This window comes from Anguilla rostrata, chromosome 9 (assembly GCF_018555375.3).
Source record: "Anguilla rostrata isolate EN2019 chromosome 9, ASM1855537v3, whole genome shotgun sequence".
Lineage (NCBI taxonomy): Eukaryota > Metazoa > Chordata > Actinopteri > Anguilliformes > Anguillidae > Anguilla > Anguilla rostrata.
This window is the reverse complement of record NC_057941.1, coordinates 44,331,013-44,354,373: the sequence shown is the minus strand read 5'-3', so window position 1 is coordinate 44,354,373 and position 23,361 is coordinate 44,331,013. Positions and strand designations below refer to the sequence as shown.

Genomic DNA, 23,361 nt, shown 5'->3' with positions numbered 1-23,361 from the left:
TTTTCTATATATTTCACATAACCTGAAATATTTAAAATGTTGGTGCATGTTGCTAAATCTCACAAAAACAGTAACAATGGACAAAAGTATGAGACAATCCAAAGGTAAATATTTTATTTGAAAAACTGAAGTACATCATTAATTGTATTTACAACAAATCAAAACATACTATTTCACAAAAAACAAACCTGTAATAGGCATTAATGAGTAAAACAGAACCACTAAGCAATAAACATCTGGAGTTTGTGATTGCAAGGTACTTGAATGGTTTGAATTTTGAATTTCACAATTATTTCAAATAAGCTCCAAGATTTATTGCATCATGTGGCCCCCTTTTCTCATGGGAGGAGAAATGGAAGAAAAACCTGCATTACAAAATTAAGATGGGTCAATTTCCACAGAATATTTTGACTGCAGGTTAAAAGAAAATATTAATTGGCGTGGTCCATCCATAGCCTTTACGTCAATGTGTTTTGAATCCAGAGGTATTCAGTTTGTAGACTGAAGAGCACTTAGCATAACAAGTTGCCATTCAAATTTTTAAAAATTACATTTATGTTCCTTGTCAATGCAAGTTCAAAGATTTGGAGGATAATGAGAACAGGAACCCCATTTGACTACAGCCTTCATTCAATCCCTTCCTGTTTGTCTTTGATGGCCACCTGAAAAATAAGATAAAGGGTCATCCACCATTCATCAGTTGGTCCAGTACAGCCTAAAGCCCCAACACTGCACTTGTGTCACTCAGCTCGAACACTCTTTATTTTATGACTGTATAGAGATGGCACTTCAGCATAATGAGTAAATAATTCAGAGGTTGACAGTCAAACTTCCAACTTAATCTGAATTCATCAGATTATATATATATATATATATATATATATAAACTGTAGATTAATTAAGTATGGTATTAATTATAAGTATGGACCAACACTATTTTACTTCATTTACTCAATGTGGCTGAAAAAGAGGCATTTTTCTGCACCCACCCTGAATCTTTCTTCCAGCAAGGACAACTCGCTGATGAGGTCGGTGATGGCATTGGTGAAGGCCTCCTGGGGGCTGTAGTCTGGGGTCGTCTGGACACGAATTACGATTTTGTGTTCCAGTGGATGGGGGACCTTATACCCAGCAAACAGCACCTGAGGGTCCTTCAGCAGCTGGCTATGAAGAGATAGCACACAGAGAGACGTTGGTTGCAAATACAAGTGCTGTGATCTAGACATTACGTTCTAGGAGTTACTGACATTCCAGTTTTGCTCACAATTCATGGGTCCATACTCACGATCTTATAATGTTGCCAAGTGTGTGGTCCTCCTTGTTCAGTGTGAAAAGGCAAGCATTTGGCACCTTGGTGTCTTTAATTATTGTAATTCTGAAAGGGCAAAAAAAAAACAGTTATCGATTACCGGTGTATGTAACTTCGCTAATATAGGAATATTGCTAGTTACAACCATCCAGCATGATAACGTTAGGTAGAACTAGAACGTTATCTTAGATGGTAAATCCATATTATAAATGTTCATTGCATTAGTTAGACAGTGTACATTTTAGCGAGCCAAGGCTAGGTAGACTAAAAAAACTAACCGCCATTAAAAACACATTTACTCTTGCTAACGTTAACTAGCCGATATAGCTAGCTATCAAGCTATTCAGGTTAAGGCTGAAGAAGTTATCATTTAGACTTCTAAAATATTCATTTCTTCGCGTACTCACTTTTTTTCTCCTTCAAATAACAAAAATGACTCGAAAGCTGGAGGCGCGTTCATTTTTGCACCAGTAAATTACAATCTGAAACACGCCGGTTCCAGGAGGAAACAATGTTCACGCTGAAATGGCGGATCCACCAGATGACGGTATACCTGTATTTAGGTTTTTCTCCAACAGGGGGCAGTTTGATCCAACTTCTACTAACAGTATCCGACAACTGAAGCGCTACCATCACAGAACTGCTGCCACCCATCGTACATACTGAAATATCTGGGCTGGCAGCTGCCACAGTTATTTCCCGTTACTCTGTCATTGCGCTCAGCTGAGCCATAGGCATACAGGTTGCAACCTAAGCAGTTTCAAAAACTGTCAGTACATTTTCCATCATTGTAGTTTTGAATGATGCTTCCCTTTCAACTGGCTTGTCAAAAATTACGGTTATGCAGACTGTAGCATCCATCCACTCTGTCCTGTCCTCTCCTAGCGATGATATTGCTCTGTTTACTGATCTGACCCACAGGCATTGCTGCAGTGGGTAATGTCATATTGTGGATCTCATAATTTGGTTGTGATGCCTTTGTTCATTACATAGCATTGTCTATTACTGTAGACAGTTCACTCTCCTTGTTTATATCTACACATTTTATTCAGATGGAGAGAGAAGAGAGGATTACAGATAAAAAAAAAAGGGCTCACAGTACAGATGGTTTCATGACAAAGAATTGAACCCCTGGCCACACAAGGGGTTTGAGTCCTCAAGCTCTAAACCCATATTTGTGTATGGGTTTAGAGTTGTATCAGTTTTTTCTTCTTCTTCCTTTTGTTAAAGACGATAAAATACCATGACTGAAGTAGGCGACACATTTATTTTCACTGTTGAACAGTTGTGTCAGTAGAGGCAACCAAATATCTTCTCTTATATTTTGTCTATAGTTTTGAGTTTAGCTTTTCATTAATGTACATGAATCATTATAAGTTCAAAAGTACACAAATACTATTTCTTCTCCTTTTTGTGACAATGATCTTGTGACTGATAAGGTGGAAGTCCTGTGAATCACAATTCATGAGTCTATGGAAGAAGGAGGATTTTGTAAGATTGAAAGGTTGAAATTGCTGCTAATTTAACTAGGCGTAGTATATAGCAGTATTAAGCAATCATGTTCCTGGTGATCTGCCGTCCTGTAGGTTGTCACTCCAACTCTAACAAAGCAAACCTCACCCAACAGCTAGAGATCTCCTTGAGCTGCTAATTAGTAGAGTCAGTTGTGAAAACCTACAGGATGGTAGATCTCCAGGAACAGGTTTAGTATATAGTATATAGTAAGTGCACAGCACATATCTTACACAGAGGAATTTTGAGACAAATTTTATTCCTTTTTTTTTCTTTTCTCCTAATTTTGAACACCCACTCATGTTCTAGGCGTTTTCCATCACGTCTTCAGACAAATTGGGAGGGTACAACCCTGTACGCATTTTGTCTGAATGTAAGCTGCTTCCTTGCATTCGGATCAGCATTTTGCACAGACGGCGCAGGCAGACTCCAGGCAACAGAAAACACAGAGGTGTCATTCTTGTCTAAGAGCAACAACAGCAAACAAAAAAAACCCTTCCGAAAAAAGCCCTCCCTGTCTGAGAGACACTACGGGAAGTTGTGCGTTGTCACATGGGATACGTGATGACGGTCGGCACAAACAGGATGTTGTGAATGTTAGGAGCTCTCTAGGTGAGCGGGTGGTCAGTCGTCATAGAGGGGTGCCAACACATGCAACATGGAATATGGGCAATGTAGTTTTCTATGTGGAGTGCAATACCTGTGTTAAAGATTTTCACATCTCAATGAAAATCGATTTTTTTTTTTTAAAACAGGAACAGCTGTTGCATATTTATGTATTCCATTTTTAAAACAACATGGAATACGTAGGCACAGTGAGTCACCAGGGTTATTTTTGAGTGACGGGCCGCCGTTGCTCTGCATCCATCACAGAAAATAGAGTGGGTGTGAAGGAGTGAAGCCCGACTACTTGATGTCGCAACAGACTTGAGGGTGGCATGACGTCCTCCTTATTCCTGTTTATCTTTTTCACCGTCTGTATCTAACAGACCTGGGTTTAAATACATATTTGTTTTGGATTCACATACTTTTCTGTGCTCTAATGATCTTGTCTGGTATTATTGAGCTTGCCAATATGACCAGAAGGTGAGGTTTGCACTTTTTGAGAGTATTTCATTGGTTCCAATACACCAGACAAGATCAGTAAAGTGTAGAAAGGTATTTGAATCCAAAACAAATACATATTTGACCCAGGTCTGGTATCTAACTACCAGCACAATTGTAACAGAATTTAGCCAAATTACGCCCAGTTTCTAAGGCTTGCCACATTCTCTGCTGTCGTCTGCTGGTTCCTCTTTGTACTTTACAGAGGTTTTATACTACAAAGCAGAAATTTTCTGGGATTGTCACTGCAAAAGCCCCTGTGAAATTTTATACTCTTAGCATACTCTTCTTCAGAAATTAGATATCCACGACAAGTTTAAACCAGTTTGCAACTGAAAACTGTTTTAATATTGAAGGTCCTTTTTGGATATACAAGAACTTCCTGCATTGTTTGTTTTTTATTAACATTAAACTCCACCCCTGTACAATTCTGCAATGCTCTATCTACTGAACTAACTCGTTTAAGGGCAAATTCAAGTGTAAAAGACAATGTAAACAAAATGTTATGAACTGATGCAATGGATCACAGATTTATTTTTTTCATGACAATAATTTGAATTATGCTTATATATAGTCTATAACACATTTTACAAACACTCACACACATTGTCAATTTACATAATACACCACACCGTTGTAAATTATTACCTTTCAGGACATTCAGTCAGATCAGTCTTTGTACGTTTCTAATAGTAAAACTATTGTTGGGTAATGAGACATTATTATTTAATTTATTTTTCTGGCATGCATCAGTCAAACGACACAGTGGTCAGCAGTTACATATTAGCATATTAAATACATACAGTAAATGATTAAACACAAAGCAGTAAAGTTAAGTTTAAATTTTCTTTTCTCATAAGGAGTGGCATAAAAGAATAGTGAACCTTTATTTTATTTTATTTTTTTTAAACACTGAGGTAATTTCCTTCTTTGATGTTTTACAAGAAACAATTTCACAACTAAATTCCCCAAACCAGTGGTCATTTAGGCAGTCTCTTAGCTGGTGATTTCATAGTGAACCCACATGAACTTTGGTACACCTTTATTAATTCCCTAGATTGATCGATAAATGTACATTTCCATTGGCTTATGAAAACATGTAGAATACTGAAAATATTATGCAGAATGGAGGGCACCGTGACAAATGTCCCATTTTGTAAATGAAGGGCTTGCTGTTACGTGAGGGCTAGGAAGTCGAGTGTGTGAGATGAGGCACGTTGTAGCGCAGCTCCTCCTCTGGGTGGAGCTCTCACGAGGCTTACGTACACACCTGCTATAAAACGCTGTTTCTCAGGGTCCCTTGCGCTTTCACTCTCGCGCGCCGCGTCTTTCGTGTCCAGCATGGAATCCGTCTACGTTCGTCACGTGGAGCTCCTGGGCTTCGAGAAACGGTTCTACCCCAGCCAGCACTATGTAAGCCTGGAACTGCGTAACATGACAGGGATTGTTTTGTTGTCAGTATAAGCATCAGTTATAGCTGTGAAACATGAAAAAAGATCCTTCTATTTACTATAATTTGTTTGGATATAAAAATGGTGTGTTCACATTCAATTTTATATAAAAAACGGAGTTGATATATTTTTATTGGATTATTGGTATATAAGTCTATATTTAAATGACTATCAAAAAGATGCCTGAATATTAGAATAACCTGTTGGGATTTTTTTTATTCAAAGGTATACATGGTACTGGTTAAATGGAGCGACTTGTCAGAGAAGTTGATTTACAGAAAATACCCAGAGATCTACACTTTTCATGTAAGTACTGAGTGACCATAACAAGACTGCATTTCTCTCAATGTAACACGTTCAATAGAAACTTCCCATTACTGTAAATCAGAATAGAAGTCTGGATACTGTAGTCAAATAGCATTTCTCATTAGAAACTACTTGGAGTGAGCTAAAATGGCAGGCTGCACAGTTGTGAGGTGTTAAACTGTTGTGTGCCTTTTGTGTTTCTGGATTGCAGAAATCCCTGAAAGAAATGTTCCCAATTGAGGCTGGGGACATTGACGCCAAAGACAGAATCATTCCGTCCCTCCCAGGTAAGGCATTTTTCCTGCCCCCAGTCCTGGTCAAGCAAAAGTGTGAACATGAGCATGCAGACTTTTTGGTACATTTTGATCACAAAGAAAATGTTCCATATTTGTTAAGTAAACGTTATGCCAACCCTGTTGTTATTTATGAGTCAATCATGGATAGATTGTACTCAAAGTTGAATGCACTCTTTCAGTTTATCAAATGCAGAACATCTGAACAGGCATTTAGCCTAATTAAAATGTGTGTTTTGTTCACATTCTAAACCAGTTGTACAGTGTAGTAATTAGCTGTCAGGCAAAAATATGTATTTAAATGTTAATACAAAATGTTGATATTTCAGTCGATATCTCACTTTTGTCAGTCAGTTGGCAAACGAGGAAACACCTGCAATCCGTCAAGCATTGCAAACAGGAAGCAAGTCTCTTTTTCAGTTTTCAGCTAAACATAGAGAAGCGTGTATGAAAGGCAATTGCAGAGATGCTAATGACTGGTGCTACCTGGTGTGTTTGCTGTGTTAACTGTGTTTGTTCACGATGGCTGTTAAGGCTGAGCAATGCCTGCGAATAAGCAGACGCGGGGTTACTGTGCTTACAAACTGCTCTGTGTTTCCCGTTGCTAATTCTTGCCAAACAGTACATGTCTTGTTAGCCAATAGATGACCAACAATTTTCCCCAGTCAGCAGCACTGTCAGAGCAAGGAGGTACAGTTGGAGTCTGTTTTTGATCTCTACAGTACAACGTTCCCTCGCCGGGTGATATTTGTACTGTAGAATACTAATCTAAAATGTTAAAGGGTACAACGGGCGTACCTTTGTGGGTACTGCCCCAGTGACAGGCCATTGTGGTGGTTTGTCCTTGGTTTTGTGAAGCAGTAACCTGTGCATATTGACACCACCACAGTCACGACCGGAAGGACGCTCCGTGGCGTCACACCACGGCCTTTTGATCTGTACAAGGAAACACCTGCGCGGCTCGTTTAGGTACCGGACAGGTGGCGTAGCCAAGATATGAAATGAAACCAGAACAAGGACTTTCCCATTTAGCAAAAGTCCAGCGGCAAAACCTGGCCTTGATGTAATTTTTAAGAAATGAGGATGTGGCTGACAGTTCGCAAAGCTTATGCAATACTGGAGGAATTGTGGATTATGGGCATCGCTTATTTTGTTTTCATTCTCGGATATCCATTGTGATATGATTCATGGGGTTTGCAGCAATCCAAAAATAAAACAACACACAGAAGAATCAAATAGGAGAAAAAAGGTTGACTTCCTCATTTAGTCTCACTTCCCTGATCTTTTAGTAATACATATTCCTATATGAATACACTGTATTTTATGTGCTGAACTCTTTTTTTAACTCTATCCGATTCTATTCATTTATTTGATCTTCCTCACTGCACACTGATCTTACTTCAGGATAAATACAGTAGGCCTATCTGTTTCTGATTTAAAGCTAATTTGAGGTACAGCATGTTATATATGTTATATATGTGTGCGCGCGCGCGAGCGCGCGGAAATGTACGAAATAAAACCAAAGATATGGGATTTGAATTTATACACGCATATATGTAAACATATCCTTATATGATTTATACATTAATAAATATCAGTCTGTTTCCTCTCCACATTTGACAGCGCCGAAGTGGTTTGACAATCAGAAGACAACAGAGACGAGGCAAGGCACGCTGGCAGAGTACTGCCGCGATCTCATCGCCCTGCCGCCGAAGATCTCCCGCTGCCAGCTGGTGCGGGAATTTTTCCAGGTCAGACCGGAGGACGAGAATCCACCTGCACCGCACCCGTGAGTACGAGCCAAACAACGAAACACATGCGGCGGGCCACATCGCATAAATGTGCAGACACTTAACGAATGTTTCCTGTACAGGTATAAAAGAAATGAAACCTTCGTGATGTCAAAGGACAGAGCAAGAGACAACAAAACTGGTAATAGCCTGTTCTTTTCCTTTAATATTATTTAATTTAGGGATATGCGCAGAAAACGCATGTTTCCTGGATGACTTACCAAAGCATTCATATTTCATTAAATCTGTTTGAATCACTTGAATGTTTATTCAAAATTTCCTGTGGGCACCTTACTGAAGACTACAGCAATAGAGTACCTCTATTTGTTTACACTTATGACAGATATAATAGGTAAAAGGCAGAGAAGCAATATTTTAACGGCAGCTGATCAGAATAGTCTTTGCTGGTCTTGTCATTCTCAAAAGTGTTAACTTGACCACTTGTTTTTTTATTTTATTTTGGTAAATGTCCACTATGAAGCACTATGAATGATGCTATAAAAATGAAGATTATTATTATATTTGATAGATATATTGATGGATTTGTTAGGGATACTGAATGGTACAGTGTCACAAGGGTCTCTTTTGACTACCGTTTCACACTTTTTTTTAACAGAGATTACAGGTCCTATTATCCTGGAGACTTACAGAGTGATCGCAGACTACAAGCAGAGCTCCAAGTACGAGCTCAGCCTGGAAGTGGGAGCTTTGGTGGACATTGTTGAAAAGACCACTAACGGTTAGTCCACAACGTGAGCTCCAGATCCACTGACATCCACACCTGAGTACCCCAAAACCCACTCTTCCTCTTTCAAGTACTTCCTTGCAAATTTGCTAACGGGGACAGGAAGTCCTGATGATTAAACGCTGGGCTGATAAGGTGCCTGTGCGGAACAGACAGAAGCGTTTAGGGCCACACCTGACTTCCACCACCTGCTTTATTAAAAAATTATTTTTTGGTTCACTGTGTCCATCGCTTTCATATTCAAGAACATGGAGAGAAACGCTAAGATGGATACTGTTACCCCACAGACTGGGAAATTCCACCAGGTTCTTGGGGTTACTTTCTGATGAGGAAGTAGCTTCCTGCAGCTGTGTTTGCTCACGATGGCTGTTAACCTAAAGGCTGAGCAATGTCTGCAAATGAGCAGACGCGGGGTTACTGTGCTTACAAACTGCTCTGTGTTTCCTGTTGCCAAATCTTGCCAAATAGTACATGTCGTGTTAGCCAATAGACGACTAACAATTTTGTCCCAGTCAGCAGCGCTGTCAAAGCAAGGGGTACAGTAGAAGTCTGTTTTTGCTCTCTACAGTACAATGTTCCCTCACTGGGTCATATTTGTACTGTAGAATACTAATCTAAAAGATTAATTGATTAATTGGTACAAAATACCTTTGTGGGTACTGCCGCAGTGACAGGCCATTGTATCCCTATAGGAAGTATTTTTGCACATTCTTTCTGACTGTGAATGTATGACATTGGTCAGTTGAGAGATTTTCCCTGCGTCCCTGGGCTGGGGGTGGCAAGGAGGAAATTCTCATTTTAATGAATTGAAAAATCCTTATAAGAACATTTTGGGTATTTTTTTCAATTCATGGAAATTGAATTGACCTGAACCCTGCTGCACTCACACCCATGAACCCGCAACTTTTTGTCTCCACCCCCCCTCAGGCTGGTGGTTCTGCCAGTGTGACTCACGACGTGGCTGGGTACCCGCTTCCTACCTGGAGCCCCTGGAGGGACCCGAAGAGGGCGAGGAACCAGAGCCCGACTACGAAGGCAAGGCTGCAAATATTAAAATATTGCAGCAGTCACCTCGACCTTTTCTGTATTTTTGATACTGGTGAACTGCGGACTGGGTGAATAAGTTTGCTCATGAATAAGTTTGTCTCTGCAGGGGAGCTGTACGTCACCACGAAAGGCTACGAAGCTGTGGAAGACGACGAGCTGACTCTCGTTGCTGGGGAGACAATAGAGGTCATCCACAAATTGCTGGACGGCTGGTGGGTGGTCAGGTACGATGGCCGAAAAAAACATGCGGTTTTTAATTTCCTCTTTGTGTTGGTTCGATGACTCTGTTAAGGGGAACGTGGTGATGGCGAAAGTGTAGCAATGTACATCTGGCTCTTGTGGTAGTTGGTCTGTTTTGTTACCCCTGACTGAGAACACGACCACTTTTGAAATAGCACGGCTGTCTTACGCAAGGGCGATAGAAACTGAAATTCAGCTTGGAAACTGTGTAGTGAAACAATCATATGCAAAGAGGAAGTGGCCTCAAAGTGCGGTGTGCGATCTGACAGAAAGGGAGAGCAAACGGGGCACTACCCTTCCATGTTCCTGTTCAAGACGGGGGAGAAGAAAGAGGCGACGAATGAGGGGACCGCTTTCAGGAGGCAGACACCACCGCCCAGGAGGTAAGGCTCGTCTCTTTGCAGACCTGGCAACCTGAGAGACATAATTACTAGTGGACTTGGCAGGGCCTCCTTCTCCATGAGTACAGACTGCACACCACAGCCAAATGGATCTGTTGATAAACGTTCATTATATTAACTTCACTTTGCAAATGCTCATATTCAAAATGGCTGAAAAAAGTGGAGAACATCAGTGCTATCCCTGTGAATACAAAGGGCAGTATCTCCAAGAGGGCAAAGACATTCCTTTAATAATCAAAAAGCGTACACTCCTCACACGCACTCTTAGCTCCACTCGCATTGAGTCATTCTGCTTTTGCCCGCAGGTCCACAATTCGCAATATCCAGAGTATCCATGCCAAGGGACGCAGCAAGATGAGCCAGGACGCCTACCGCAGGAACAGCCGACGCTACCTGCAGCAGCGCGGGCAACGCGCCTCCAGAGAAAGACCCAAACAGCCCCCCCTGCTGGAACGAAGCAACAACAGTGGTAGGTCTCACGGTAGAGCAGTTCTGAAAACCCGGAGCCCATTTTCCTTTCTCAGCTGATCTCAACTCCGGTCGCCCGTGGGGTCTTTTCACGCTCGTGGCTGCGCGCTGATTCCAGTTTGGTTGGGCTCTGTTTCAGAGAACATTGCTCCGAAGCCAGGGGTCCCCCAGACCGTTACAGAGCAGAAGGAGGACCTCCCCGCTATCCCTCCGCGCCCTAGTCCGGAGCTCATTATGGAACGCTGCACGGAAGACACGCGCAAGAAAGTCAGCATCCGCAAAGCCAGCGGAGAGGGTGACGGGCCCACAAAGATCACCTTATAGAAGGCTACTGCGCTGCCCCCCCCCCCCCCCCGTCCACACACACACACAACTATGTGATCTTTTACAAAGCTTTGTCTCTGCACAATGTGAAAAATAGGAGAGGAATTTTCATATGTAAGAGAACATCAGAAAGAATATACAGTACTACTTTCGCTCAACGTGTGTCAATATTCTCATTTTAGGCAATCCTGCATTATTTACACAATTTGTATGTAGATTTTGTATATACTTTTTCAAAGCAATATCTGTGTAGGGTAAAGCTAATTTGCAGTGAACAAGACCTTTCAATGTGTTTGAAGTAAGCGTTCTATCATCCAAGGACCATGGAAGTTTTTCAGCTGAAAAAGGCCTTCTTTAAATAAATAAAGCTAATAATAAGCTTTAAATAAGCTAATTGCTGCAGTACAGCCCCCTGTGAAGATATTACTGTTTACAAGATGTAATTGTTTATAAATTGCAACTTTGTTTTATGAAGGACACCCGTTGCTTTTTTCATTTTGAATAAAAACATAAAATAAAATTGTGCGTATATTATTGTTATTACTATAATTCAATACCCCATTAACAACTTCAGTAAAAATGGGATTAGTTTCAGTAAAAGCAAATGAAATCAGAGAGAAGTTCACGAAGTTCACGTTCAGTTCACTTACACATTATATACCCTACGGTAGGCGGCAGTATGCACTAAACTGTGATCTCGGCTGCCGTTGGAATACAAAATAAGATCAGAGGTCAGAGTTCATTGAGCGGTCACTGTCATGGCTGCCTTCACGTAGCAACACAATGCGTAAATTTATGAACATAGCAAGCGTAAAATAGCCTGTGAAGTATGTTATTGAGACACATACCATGTTTCTTTATAACGGATAACAGTTGATCATATTAAATCTATTGATGCGGAATTTAAAAGAAAGCCCGATTAAAAACGAACTGAGGTCAGCTAGCTAGCTCACTACCTAGCAGTAGTAGGCAAGCTGCAAGGTGAGTTTAAAATGAATGAGTGATCTAGCATGAAAATGATTGTTAATAACTGCAATTCAGCAACTGGCTAGATATCTAGTCGCACGACAGTACTTGTGGAATGGTGTTAATGTATGTCAATAGATATTCTAGATTGTGACTTATGCCAAGCCTATGCATGGGGTCTAAAACGTTTTTAATTGCATGGTCTCGCTCGTCATTATTTTCAGTTCAGCTGAAACCCAGTGATTCTGTTGGATAGCGGAACATCTTGAAATGTTACCCATGCTTAAAGTTTGCTGTTAAACGAGTTGAGAAGGTTGAAATATATAGCTAGCTAGAATGTTCAGTAACGTTAGCTCAGTTTAATTACATGCTAGGAACAGTTGTTGGAAATCTGCAGAAGCAATACTTCTTCACACTGACACCAGTGTTTTAAATTAAATATCTGGGGGGGGGGGGGGACATAAAAGTGAGATTTTTTTCCACCCGTTCCTTGGGTTGTTCAGAGCACATGTGTCAATAAAGCATGTAGCGTGATTGCTAAGAACCCATTGACATGCAGCTTCGCCTCTGTTTGGTCACAGTAAAGACGTTATTTCTAACTCATTGCTCATAAATATAGGTCGATATTGGAAACAAATCCAATCGCTCGACTCGACTTTCCTTGGCCAATATTGTAAAGGATAAAGCACCTAAAATCTGATGCAATGTCTTTTTTTCACTTTTATCTATTCACTCAAAGGTATGCTTATTAGGTTCTGATAACAATACAGCATCTTGACTGCCCTTGCCCAATCTCATCTGTGTACTTACCTGTTAACTTGTGTCACAAATGCAGTGTGTGTCCCCCAGGGACAGAATTGCACTCAAATTCTTGGTAAATTCAGTTCTGGCATATACAATCATAGCCCCATGTTCCACCATCACTGTTATAAATAAGTAATGTAACCTGTAAACTGTTGTTTCTTGTGTTAGTGACGTACTGACTTTAAAACTAGCCACTGTAATAAATGTGACCCAAACGTGTTCTGTCTCTTGTGTTGGTGACCTAATTACCCCAGAGCTCACCAGTGTAATGTGACAGCCATATGACCTGAATGACGTTCTCACTCTGGTGATAGGCAGCTGAAGGACAAGATGTCGGTTGCCTGTGTTCGGTTGCTCAGAAGGCCCAGCGTCGTGCTGGGGACCCGTAGGTACGCGACCCCCAGCCAGAACCCAAGAACTACAGTTCCCAAGGAGCACGGCGGGCCAGTGTTTCAGTACGCAGGCAAGCACAGAAGGCCCAAGGATAAGGTGTTCGTGTGGGGCTTCAGCTACACGGGAGCCCTGGGGATTCCCAGCTTTGTGGTTCCTGACAGTGGAAGGAAAAACCCCAGGAAGTACCAGCTCACACCCTACCGGCTGGAGACTGAGCAGAAGGTAAAGCACCCCAAATACCCACGCCGGCACATTGAGAGAACGCACTTCCCCTCACTCCATTTGCCCACTGGGAGTCAACACAAAGTGTTTGGTGGCAGTGTAGCACAGTGGGTAAGGAACTGGGCTTGTAACCGAAAGGTCATAGGTTCAATTCCCGGGTAGGACACTGGCGTTGTACCCTTGAGCATTGCTTCAGTATACATCCAGCTGTATAAATGGATACAATGTATTTAAAAAAATGCTACGTAAAAGTTGTGTAAGTCGCTCTGGATAAGAGCGCCTGCTAAATGCCTGTAATGTAAATGACTCAGCCTGCTCTTTCATTTAGCGTAAACACTTCCGATACCGTAGCATTTACGAGATAAAGCTCCCCGCTGTCTCTAACTGTCCGCAGCAGCACACGAGTAAACTGCACTTTCTCACCCCCCACGTCATTCAGATCTCCTCGGCGGCCTGTGGCTATGGGTTCACCCTGCTGTCCTCGACCACGCAGGACCTGACCAAAGTGTGGGGGATGGGCCTGAACAAGGACTCCCAGCTGGGGTTCCAGCGCTCGCAGCGCGACCGCCGTGAGTCTTCCTGCTCCCTCCTGCTGACCGTTCGTCCGTTCTCCGCTGGCACCGCAGGTCCCTGCTCAAGAGTGGGGATAGCAGAGTATAGCATAGCATAGCATAACATAGCATAGCATAGCATAACATAGCATAGCAGAGCATAGAATAGCAGAGCATAACATTACATAGCATAGCAGAGCATAGCATAACATAACATGGCATAGCAGAGCATATAATAGCAGAGCATAACATAGCATAGCATAACAGAGCATAACATGGCATAGCAGAGCATAGAATAGCAGAGCATAACATAGCAGAGCATAACATAGCATAACATAGCATAGCAGAGCATAACATAGCATAGCATAGAATAGCATAGCATAGCATAGCATAGCATAGCATAACATAGCATAACATAGCAGAGCATAACATAGCATAGCATAACATAATATAGCATAAAATAACAACTTAGCATTACATAGCATAGCATAATGTAACATAACATAGCTTACCATAACATAACATGACATGACATGACTTAGCATAGCATAATATGACATAGCTTAACGTAACGTAACATAGCATAGCATGACATAACATAACATAACATGACATAATGACAAGAACTGGCCATTCAGTCCAAAAATGCTAGCCATTTTCCGACCACTGAAGTCTACCTTGTGCTCGGGTTACCTACAAACTAGATGGTATCTAGCACCTTATAAAGCCTGGCCTTGAAAGCCTCCAGAGTTTCTGCCTCTACTCCATGACCTGGCAGGCTGTTTCGCACAGTGACCACTCTCTGTGTGAAAAAATGCTTCCTAATGTCTGTGTGGAATTTACGTTTTGCTAATTTCCATTTATGTCCCCTCATTCTACTGACAGAACTCAACCTGAAGAATCTCTTGTAGTTCACTTTGCTAATCCCCTTTATGAATTTAAACGCCCCATAAAAGCATTTTAAAAGCAGAGATATTTCAGATATTAGGCTGACTGTCTTAGCTTACATTACGCCCATTTGGCAGACACTCTTATCCAGAGAGACTTAAAATTAGAAGACAAGTGCATTAATTTGGTTAAGAGCAACAGTAACACTATAGGTGGGAGGCAAATACTCAGAGACCACAAATGTGGAAACCTAGGATTGACTGTAAACTTGTAAAGACTGAAACTACAAGACGGTTACGTAAAAGCAACTTAGCAAAATAACAAGATTACAATGCAAAAAATATCAATAGCAAATAATGTAACAACAAAAAGAAGTGCAGTCAATAGAGGTGCAAATGATTGTGCCTGCAGTTTCCAAGCTGCTGGCAGCATAAGTGCTAGAGAGGGCCAGGGAGGACCCTGTCTAATATGCAGCACAGTCAAGAGGCAAAACCACACAAAAAGTTCTCTCTCTCTCTCTCCCTCTCCCCCATCTTTCCCTACCTCACCTTCCTTCTATTTCTTTCTCTGTATCCCTTTCCTGCTCTCTCTCCCATTTCTCCTCTCTTTCTCCCTCTCTCCCTCTCTCCTCCTCCTCCTCCTCCTACCCCTACCCCCATCCTCAGAAAAGAGTTATGACTACGTGCTGGAGCCGTCCCCAGTGTCCCTGCCCTTGGCTAGGCCGCAGGAGACTCGGGTGGTCCAGGTGGCCTGTGGGCGTGCCCATTCCCTGCTGCTCACTGACTCAGAGGGAGGTAAGTGGACGCGGGGGTGAGGCTGCAGCAGAGCAGTCAGGTGTTCACACTGGCCTGGCTAAAATTCATTCAGAACCGTGTCATAAAGCAGTCAATTTGGTCATCAGGTACTGGAAAACTCATGCACCATGCCACCGTACATTTTAAGATGTGCTAAAAAAAAACTAAAAAAAAACATCAAGTATGTGGTTTCAGCTAATCTTTAAAAAAAGACCACTCAATCTGACGGTCACTTTCAATAAATGTTTTTTCTATAGTGTCAGGATTTGTTTTTGATTACTTTTGTGATATAATATGCCTTTGTATCTTAGTAAGCAAAGTGTTCTTTCCTTGCTAAGGCCCATTCATTGCTTGTGTCCTTTCGCAGTGTTCAGTCTGGGGAACAATGCTTATGGACAGTGTGGGAGGAAAATTGTGGAGGATGAAATATACAGGTACACATCACCTATACCATAACTATACAGGTACATCTCACCTATTCCATAAATATACAGGTTCATCTCACCTATTGTATAAATATACAGGTACATCTCTCCTATACCATATATATACAGGTACATTTCACCTATATCATAAATATACGGGTACATCTTTCCTATATCATACATATACAGGTACATCTCACCTATTCCATATCTGTACAGGTACATCTCACCTGTGCTATAAATGTTCAGGTGCATCTCACTTATGCTATAAATACACAGGTACGTCTCACCTATACCATAAATATACTGGTACATCTTACTCATGCTATAAATGTACAGGTGTGCAGATCTCACCTGTACCATTTTGGGCTGTGTTGTCAGATGTGACATGCAGGTAATGCTTTAATGATGTTCTGTTTAAATATTGAAAAATACATAAATATATAGAGTAATGAGCCAAAGGTGCTTTGAGGTGTTAGATGGGAGGTAAATAACTAGAGCAAACTCCTTCGTAGAAATTTTGGACTTTTTCTGTCCTTTGAAGGTGCGGTTGTAAATGGATGGCTGTTTTCAAAAAAGCATTACCTTGCTGGCTACAGATAGCGCTACAATATTTCAGCAGCGAAGAGCTCGTTGTGCGTGGTCGTTGTCCCTGACGTCTCTGTGCCGTTGGTATGGGGGAAGCTTAATCAGGCCCACCCCTCTGACTGAAATAGCCCACCGAAGTGACCTTCCTGCGGTGATGAAGCCGTCCGCGTGTGTAATTGATTGATGGCCGCTGTCTTCGCCCTGTCTCTCTCTCTCGCTTGACAGCGGCAGCCACGTCGTTCACAAGATCGAGGGCTTCGACAGCCGAGTCGTTCAGGTGAGCCCGGTCTGGTCCGTGTTCCTCGCACCCCCCCGACGCGGTGTCCAAAAGCAGACCGTCCCGTTCTCACACCCTCCAATGCTAATTTGAGCGAAACTGCACTTAAAATCCACACTTAAATTCATCAGTGTATTGATAAAGTAATGCGCTGTATGCGGAACATTGGGGAGCCGGAGCAGAAAGCAGCCTTCCTCGTTTATGTAACGTAATGAAGATGGGTCCCGTGTCTGGAGGTAATGGTGCTTAGTGCTCGTTACGACGTGAACACGCTCGGCGCTCGTAAACGTATTTATTCTTTATTAAATCTAGATTACAGCTGAGAATTGATGCGATGTCTTAGCGTTCCGTCTGTTAGATTGCCCCGAGAAGCTTATTGTGCAAGAGGGCGCAGTTTAGTTTAATCTCCCAGGCGCCCCCCTCGAATTAGCGCTCGCATTTGTCTCCCCGATTGGCTGGTGAGGACATAAAGTACCCAGAACACGCGGGAGCCACCTCACGCTGTAGAGCAGAGGTAGGGAGCGAGGGCCAAATAAATCTCTTTATGGTTTTCATTCCAACTTCTAGCCTTAATTACTTGGTGAGCCCCTTACATTTATGCCATCTGACATTTTAACTACATTTCTTGATAAGAGCATGAATGACAGCTAAAGACAATCCCTGTTTGAAACGTTTTGCTGTGATTTAATTGGCGAGTAAACCTGTGTTGGTGTGTATAGCCTGTTAGCTCATTTAGCCAGTGGAAACAAAGAGCTGCACACACACACACCGGCCCCCCAAGGCCAGAATTGACACAGTGACACAGCGATGCAATGGCTTCCTCCTGCCTGCAGGTGGCGTGCGGGCAAGATCACAGTCTGTTCCTGACCGAGACGGGCAAGGTGTACGCCTGTGGGTGGGGGGCGGACGGTCAAACAGGTCAGTGTTCCCCCCCCCCGGCCCCCGCAACTAGTACACATCTCCCTAAATCCCCTTTTCACTGCTCTGCAAAACAACAGTGTTCTCACACCCATGGTGGGAAGAGGACCTCTGGCTCTTTATGCAAAGATGCCAGGGAAACAGCCCACGAGCTGGAATAAATTTAAATGCCTGATGCGTGTCAGTGATTTGTAGTGCTTTCATTTTGCTTGTGTGTGCGTGTGATTGTGTAAGCGGCTTGTGGCGGCACAAATTGGTGAAACTGTTAGTCGATTACATGGTAGAGAAAGGAGAGATTAACCTGACGCCTAGCATACACTCAGACGCACACACGCACACTCACGCACACACACACACACATGCACACTCACGCACACACACACACACTCACGCACACACACACATGCACACTCACGCTCACGCACACACACACACACACACTCTCACGCACACACACACACACACACGTCATACGTGCAACCATTACTTACTTAACACACTGCACCATCATCACACCCTGTCATATGCTGGGGCAAGCGCAGTCAGGGTGTTTCAGTGACCTCAGGTCACGAGACTGCAGCCTCCCGCAGCGCCCGTCGGCTGGGGGAACTGCGAGTCAGTTGTGTCATGCTGTACTGAACCACAGCTGGCCGTGTCGAGGGGGTTTCGGCTGGTGGAAATGCCATAACTTCCAGCTGGTGAACTAAACAACCAGAAGGCTTCAGGTGGAGTGGGTTCTGTGGCAATGCTAACTCTCCTGTTACAAAACTAAGGTCCAGGCTGGTTGTTTTGGCTAATGTTAAATGTTTCAAGAAAATGGAGTGCAGGCTGTGTTGGAAAATTGTTACCGGAAAATTGGTGCTGTGATTGCGAGCATTAGTGTCGAGATTTCGGTTGACTCAGAGGATTTGGAGTTTTTTGTCGCATTCCTGAGAGATTCGTTTCCCCCGCCGTCCTCTCTCCACAGATCAGCTCTCCGCGCCTCCTCCCCCTGAAGGGCGTGGGGAGGGTGCAGCAGGCGGCCTGTGGGGGGACACAGGTGGCCGTTTTGAATGGTAAGGCCGGCTATCCGTCCTGCTCTTCAGTACACAGTGGGGTTAAATGGAGGTGGGGGCTGTTCAACGATCGTCTTGATGAAGGGATAAGAAAAGAGACGTGGTTCGGTTTTGGTCTACTGTTGTTCAGGATAGGCATTCCTGAACGAAGGTCTTGGAAACTCCTGGGTTCTCTGAAGGACCCCCAGGGGGGTCCTCAGCAAAATGGACACTTCCAGAATGTTCAATAGCTGCTGAATTGCTGCTTGTAGAGAGTCCTGGATAAAGGTGTCAAAAATGGGGGTTGGGGTCCTCCAGTAACATGCTTGCTTTAGGAGGCCTTGGAGCTCCTGCTGTAGAGGATGGAGTGTAACATGGTGATGTCACAGAAGTCTGTTCTAATGAACTGAAAAATCCCTTATCCATACCAGACTGCTCCCGCACACCATACTGTTGTGTCTTTGTATGTTTCACACCAATGTATCTCGTAGCACACAAGCAGAGCTGCTAGAAGTTATGAGTTGCTGGACTGACGAGGGTCTTTGTTCATTTTTGGCGCTTTGTCTTTGCAGACAAAGGGGAAGTGTTCGTCTGGGGCTACGGCATCCTGGGAAAAGGGCCTGACCTATCGGAGTCCAGGACGCCCGAAATGATTCCGCCCTCGCTTTTCGGGAAGTCGGAGTTTAACCCCGCGGTGACCGTCACTCGGATCCACTGCGGCCTCACGCACTTCGCGGCTATCACAGGTATGAGAGTCACGCCCGGGCTGTTCGGCTATCACAGGTATAAGAGTCACGCCCGGGCTGTTCGGCTATCACAGGTATAAGAGTCACGCCCGGGCTGTTGGGCTATCACAGGTATAAGAGTCACGCCCGGGCTGTTGGGCTATCACAGGTATAAGAGTCACGCCCGGGCTGTTGGGCTATCACAGGTATAAGAGTCACGCACTTCGCGGCTATCACAGGTATAAGAGTCACGCTCGGGCTGTTCGGCTATCACAGGTATAAGAGTCACGCCCGGGCTGTTCGGCTATCACAGGTATAAGAGTCACGCCCGGGCTGTTGGGCTATCACAGGTATAAGAGTCACGCCCGGGCTGTTCCGCTATCACAGGTATAAGAGTCACGCCCGGGCTGTTCGGCTATCACAGGTATAAGAGTCACGCCCGGCTGTTCGGCTATCACAGGTATGAGAGTCACGCCCGGCTGTTCGGCTATCACAGGTATGAGAGTCACGCCCGGCTGTTCGGCTATCACAGGTATAAGAGTCACGCCCGGGCTGTTGGGCTATCACTGGTATAAGAGTCACGCCCGGGCTGTTCGGCTATCACAGGTATAAGAGTCACGCCCGGGCTGTTCGGCTATCACAGGTATAAGAGTCACGCCCGGGCTGTTCGGCTATCACAGGTATAAGAGTCACGCTCGGGCTGTTGGGCTATCACAGGTATGAGAGTCACGCCCGGGCTGTTGGGCTATCACAGGTATAAGAGTCACGCCCGGGCTGTTCGGCTATCACAGGTATGAGAGTCACGCCCGGGCTGTTCGGCTATCACAGGTATAAGAGTCACGCCCGGGCTGTTCGGCTATCACAGGTATAAGAGTCACGCCCGGGCTGTTCGGCTATCACAGGTATAAGAGTCACGCCCGGGCTGTTCGGCTATCACAGGTATAAGAGTCACGCTCGGGCTGTTCGGCTATCACAGGTATAAGAGTCACGCCCGGGCTGTTCGGCTATCACAGGTATGAGAGTCACGCCCGGGCTGTTCGGCTATCACAGGTATGAGAGTCACGCCCGGGCTGTTCGGCTATCACAGGTATAAGAGTCACGCCCGGGCTGTTCGGCTATCACAGGTATAAGAGTCACGCCCGGGCTGTTCGGCTATCACAGGTATAAGAGTCACGCCCGGGCTGTTCGGCTATCACAGGTATAAGAGTCACGCCCGGCTGTTCGGCTATCACAGGTATAAGAGTCACGCCCGGGCTGTTCGGCTATCACAGGTATAAGAGTCACGCCCGGGCTGTTCGGCTATCACAGGTATAAGAGTCACGCCCGGGCTGTTCGGCTATCACAGGTATAAGAGTCACGCCCGGGCTGTTCGGCTATCACAGGTATAAGAGTCACGCCCAGGCTGTTCGGCTATCACAGGTATAAGAGTCACGCCCGGGCTGTTCGGCTATCACAGGTATAGAGTCACGCCCGGGCTGTTCGGCTATCACAGGTATAAGAGTCACGCCCGGCTGTTCGGCTATCACAGGTATAAGAGTCACGCCCGGGCTGTTCGGCTATCACAGGTATAAGAGTCACGCTCGGGCTGTTCGGCTATCACAGGTATAAGAGTCACGCCCGGGCTGTTCAGCTATCACAGGTATAAGAGTCACGCTCGGGCTGTTCAGCTATCACAGGTATAAGAGTCACGCCCGGGCTGTTCGGCTATCACAGGTATAAGAGTCACCCTCGGGCTGTTCTGTGAGGGGCTACTGCATGTGACCGTCTCTTCAGGACATCTTTGAATGTTCAAAACTTGGTCTCCCAACAAAATGAGAGCATTTGCCTGTGAAATGCTGTACAAATAACCTGACACATTATCAGAGAGAGCACCTGCCAATAGTTCTAAAGCCGTCATGTGTAAGTTAAGGGATAGTACTGCAGCCATCTTGTGTTAGTTAAGGGAGAGTAATATTCACTTTGTGGTCAGAGCATAATGTAGCCCACTTTGTCCTTTGTTCCAGACGTTATGAAGTATAGTTCAGGCTGCCATATACTCCCAGCAGCTGCAGGCCCTTGTTCTGTAGTTGTTCCAATGACTTTCGGTATGCACTTATTGTGCATCGCTTTGGATAAAAGCATCTGCCAAATAAATGTAAAAAAAAATAAAAATAATAATAATAATAAAATTTAAAAAAATTAAAAATAAATATATATAGGAGTGTGCATCAGGGAGGGGCCAGTCGTAACACCGGAGGTAACTGTGGCGGTAACGCGGTCCGATCCGTTGCAGACCGCGGGGAGCTCTTCGTCTGGGGGAAGAACCTGCGCGGCTGCCTGGGCATCGGGAAGCGGCAGGACCAGCACTTCCCCTGGCGGGTAAGAGACCGCCGGAAAAACACCGCGCACCGTCTGCGGAGCGGCCGCGGTCCGATCGCCCGGGACCCAATCAGCAGCCAGCTTTCTGCTAGCAGTTCAATTCAAGTGCACGTTCTCAAACTGATTTCCAATGGGAGTGTTAAGTATGCAGTGTCATTTAAGAGCTGGATGCTGCTTGCTGTTCAGAAATGCAGCGCTGACCGTACCGTTTAGGATCTTGGTAGGGCAAATGAAATTTGTGTTACCCGCGCACAGATACTCACAGAGGATCTTGTTAGAGTGAATGAAATTAGTGTTAACCGTGCAGAGAGGATCTTGTCCCGCTGTGGGGAAGGTGGTCTTTGGGGTCTTTGAGTGTCGCTGCGTTTCAGGTGACCGTGCCGGGCCAGGTGGTGGACGTGGCCTGCGGGGTGGATCACATGGTGGCGCTGGTCCGGTCGCTGATGTGAGCCGGTCGGCACGGAGCGGCTCCTGCCCCTCCTGCTTTCCCGCGTCGATCGGTGGGGGAAGCCCCGACGTCCATCCCGGCGCCCGCTGAAGGGCTTCAGCCTCGGGAGGAAGTGCACAACTTTTTAGCCCTCTGAGCCCGCCCAAATCCCAGAGCTCTACACCTTCTGGATGGACGCCTGGCTTTCTGGTCTAATCTTCAGCGGAATAAATGTACTGGAGTTGAAGACCATCTGAGGTTGGAATTTGAAAGGGTTTAATCCCGATATTTAGGTCCAGATTTGGAATCCCAAAAAATGTACTGTTCTGTTGGTGCCCTGCTTTTGCCACCTGCACTGGGAGCACAGCAGCAATTACACACTGCTAGCCTGACAGCGCTGTGTGGGAGAGCTAGCACTTATCAAATAAAGACCGACTGCAGCCGTTGACCTGTGAGTACCTGGGGAGCAGCTAGGGTGCATTTATGTGGAGGGAACCCAAAGACTGGCTTAACTTAGGCTTCACCCTGCAGGGTAGGGTGGGCTATCGTGTCTTACTGCTGTGAACTTGCAGAAACTCAGGCTCACACTAGCGATGACATCCAGGCTATAACCGATATCTCCACACCATTCTTCTGATGTAAATGTGTACAATGTGGATCCACGCTTTGAAGCCAATATTGCCTCCAATCCTTTTGCTCTCTCCTTGCATTCTGAACTCTACCTTCTGACCACTTCCGTAAGCGTGTAAAAAAAATTTGAAGTATGATCATCACGGAACCAGCTTGGTCGCAGTTTGAGTCAGTTTGGTGGGGAAGTTTGTATTCAGTACTAACACCCTGGAAAACCACAGCAGGCCTTGTGGGTAGAGTCGTTTGTGTGTGCTTGTGCAGACAGTTCGACTCACCGTACACACTCGACTGCACCCAACTCCTCGCTACCTGAAGGGAGCCAACCTTGTTATTTCTTTGAAAATAAAATGCATCGCAAAGTGATTTTGGAT

At 44.6% G+C, this 23,361-nt stretch overlaps 3 protein-coding genes and 1 long non-coding RNA gene across 4 annotated transcripts in view; 3 read left to right on the top strand and 1 right to left on the bottom strand.

Moving 5' to 3' along the window:
- Positions 1 to 11,510, top strand: part of LOC135263889 (uncharacterized) — a 31,873-nt gene extending 20,363 nt beyond the window's left edge. The window contains exon 2 of the long non-coding RNA XR_010332558.1: positions 11,093 to 11,510. This is a non-coding gene — a long non-coding RNA (uncharacterized LOC135263889). The remainder of the gene's footprint in view (positions 1 to 11,092) is intronic.
- Positions 100 to 1,881, bottom strand: polr2j (RNA polymerase II subunit J). Its single transcript, XM_064352330.1, has 4 exons — positions 1,717 to 1,881; positions 1,286 to 1,375; positions 990 to 1,164; positions 100 to 662 (listed from the first exon to the last, which is right to left on the bottom strand). Exons 1-4 carry the CDS (start codon positions 1,767 to 1,769, stop codon positions 627 to 629), a joined length of 354 nt encoding a protein of 117 aa, XP_064208400.1. The 5' UTR covers positions 1,770 to 1,881; the 3' UTR covers positions 100 to 626.
- ncf1 (neutrophil cytosolic factor 1) lies at positions 5,198 to 11,510 on the top strand. Its single transcript, XM_064352339.1, has 11 exons — positions 5,198 to 5,338; positions 5,602 to 5,682; positions 5,894 to 5,969; positions 7,599 to 7,764; positions 7,849 to 7,907; positions 8,382 to 8,504; positions 9,438 to 9,545; positions 9,664 to 9,781; positions 10,067 to 10,180; positions 10,504 to 10,667; positions 10,806 to 11,510. Exons 1-11 carry the CDS (start codon positions 5,267 to 5,269, stop codon positions 10,988 to 10,990), a joined length of 1,266 nt encoding a protein of 421 aa, XP_064208409.1. The 5' UTR covers positions 5,198 to 5,266; the 3' UTR covers positions 10,991 to 11,510.
- Positions 11,511 to 11,715: 205 nt separating this feature from the next.
- Positions 11,716 to 23,353, top strand: rcc1l (RCC1 like). The gene is made up of 11 exons (XM_064353168.1): positions 11,716 to 11,971; positions 13,075 to 13,375; positions 13,815 to 13,944; positions 15,480 to 15,608; positions 15,976 to 16,042; positions 16,847 to 16,898; positions 17,732 to 17,973; positions 18,720 to 18,871; positions 19,423 to 19,596; positions 21,848 to 21,933; positions 22,305 to 23,353. Exons 2-11 carry the CDS (start codon positions 13,091 to 13,093, stop codon positions 22,380 to 22,382), a joined length of 1,395 nt encoding a protein of 464 aa, XP_064209238.1. The 5' UTR covers positions 11,716 to 11,971; positions 13,075 to 13,090; the 3' UTR covers positions 22,383 to 23,353.
- The last annotated feature ends 8 nt before the right edge of the window (positions 23,354 to 23,361 follow it).

What these genes read in the sequence shown, in the direction of transcription:
- polr2j (XM_064352330.1), bottom strand. Translation starts at nt 1,769, where the DNA reads ATGAACGCGCCTCCAGCTTTCGAGTCATTTTTGTTATTTGAAGGAGAA. An exon ending in TTATTTGAAGGAGAAAAAAA is followed by an intron (nt 1,376 to 1,716) that starts GTGAGTACGCGA and finishes TTGCCCTTTCAG; the next exon opens with AATTACAATAATTAAAGACA. An exon ending in CTTGGCAACATTATAAGATC is followed by an intron (nt 1,165 to 1,285) that starts GTGAGTATGGAC and finishes ATCTCTTCATAG; the next exon opens with CCAGCTGCTGAAGGACCCTC.
- ncf1 (XM_064352339.1), top strand. Translation starts at nt 5,267, where the DNA reads ATGGAATCCGTCTACGTTCGTCACGTGGAGCTCCTGGGCTTCGAGAAA. An exon ending in TCTACCCCAGCCAGCACTAT is followed by an intron (nt 5,339 to 5,601) that starts GTAAGCCTGGAA and finishes TTTTATTCAAAG; the next exon opens with GTATACATGGTACTGGTTAA. An exon ending in GACGGCTGGTGGGTGGTCAG is followed by an intron (nt 9,782 to 10,066) that starts GTACGATGGCCG and finishes GCGATCTGACAG; the next exon opens with AAAGGGAGAGCAAACGGGGC.
- rcc1l (XM_064353168.1), top strand. Translation starts at nt 13,091, where the DNA reads ATGTCGGTTGCCTGTGTTCGGTTGCTCAGAAGGCCCAGCGTCGTGCTG. An exon ending in GGCTGGAGACTGAGCAGAAG is followed by an intron (nt 13,376 to 13,814) that starts GTAAAGCACCCC and finishes CACGTCATTCAG; the next exon opens with ATCTCCTCGGCGGCCTGTGG. An exon ending in GCGCTCGCAGCGCGACCGCC is followed by an intron (nt 13,945 to 15,479) that starts GTGAGTCTTCCT and finishes CCCCATCCTCAG; the next exon opens with AAAAGAGTTATGACTACGTG.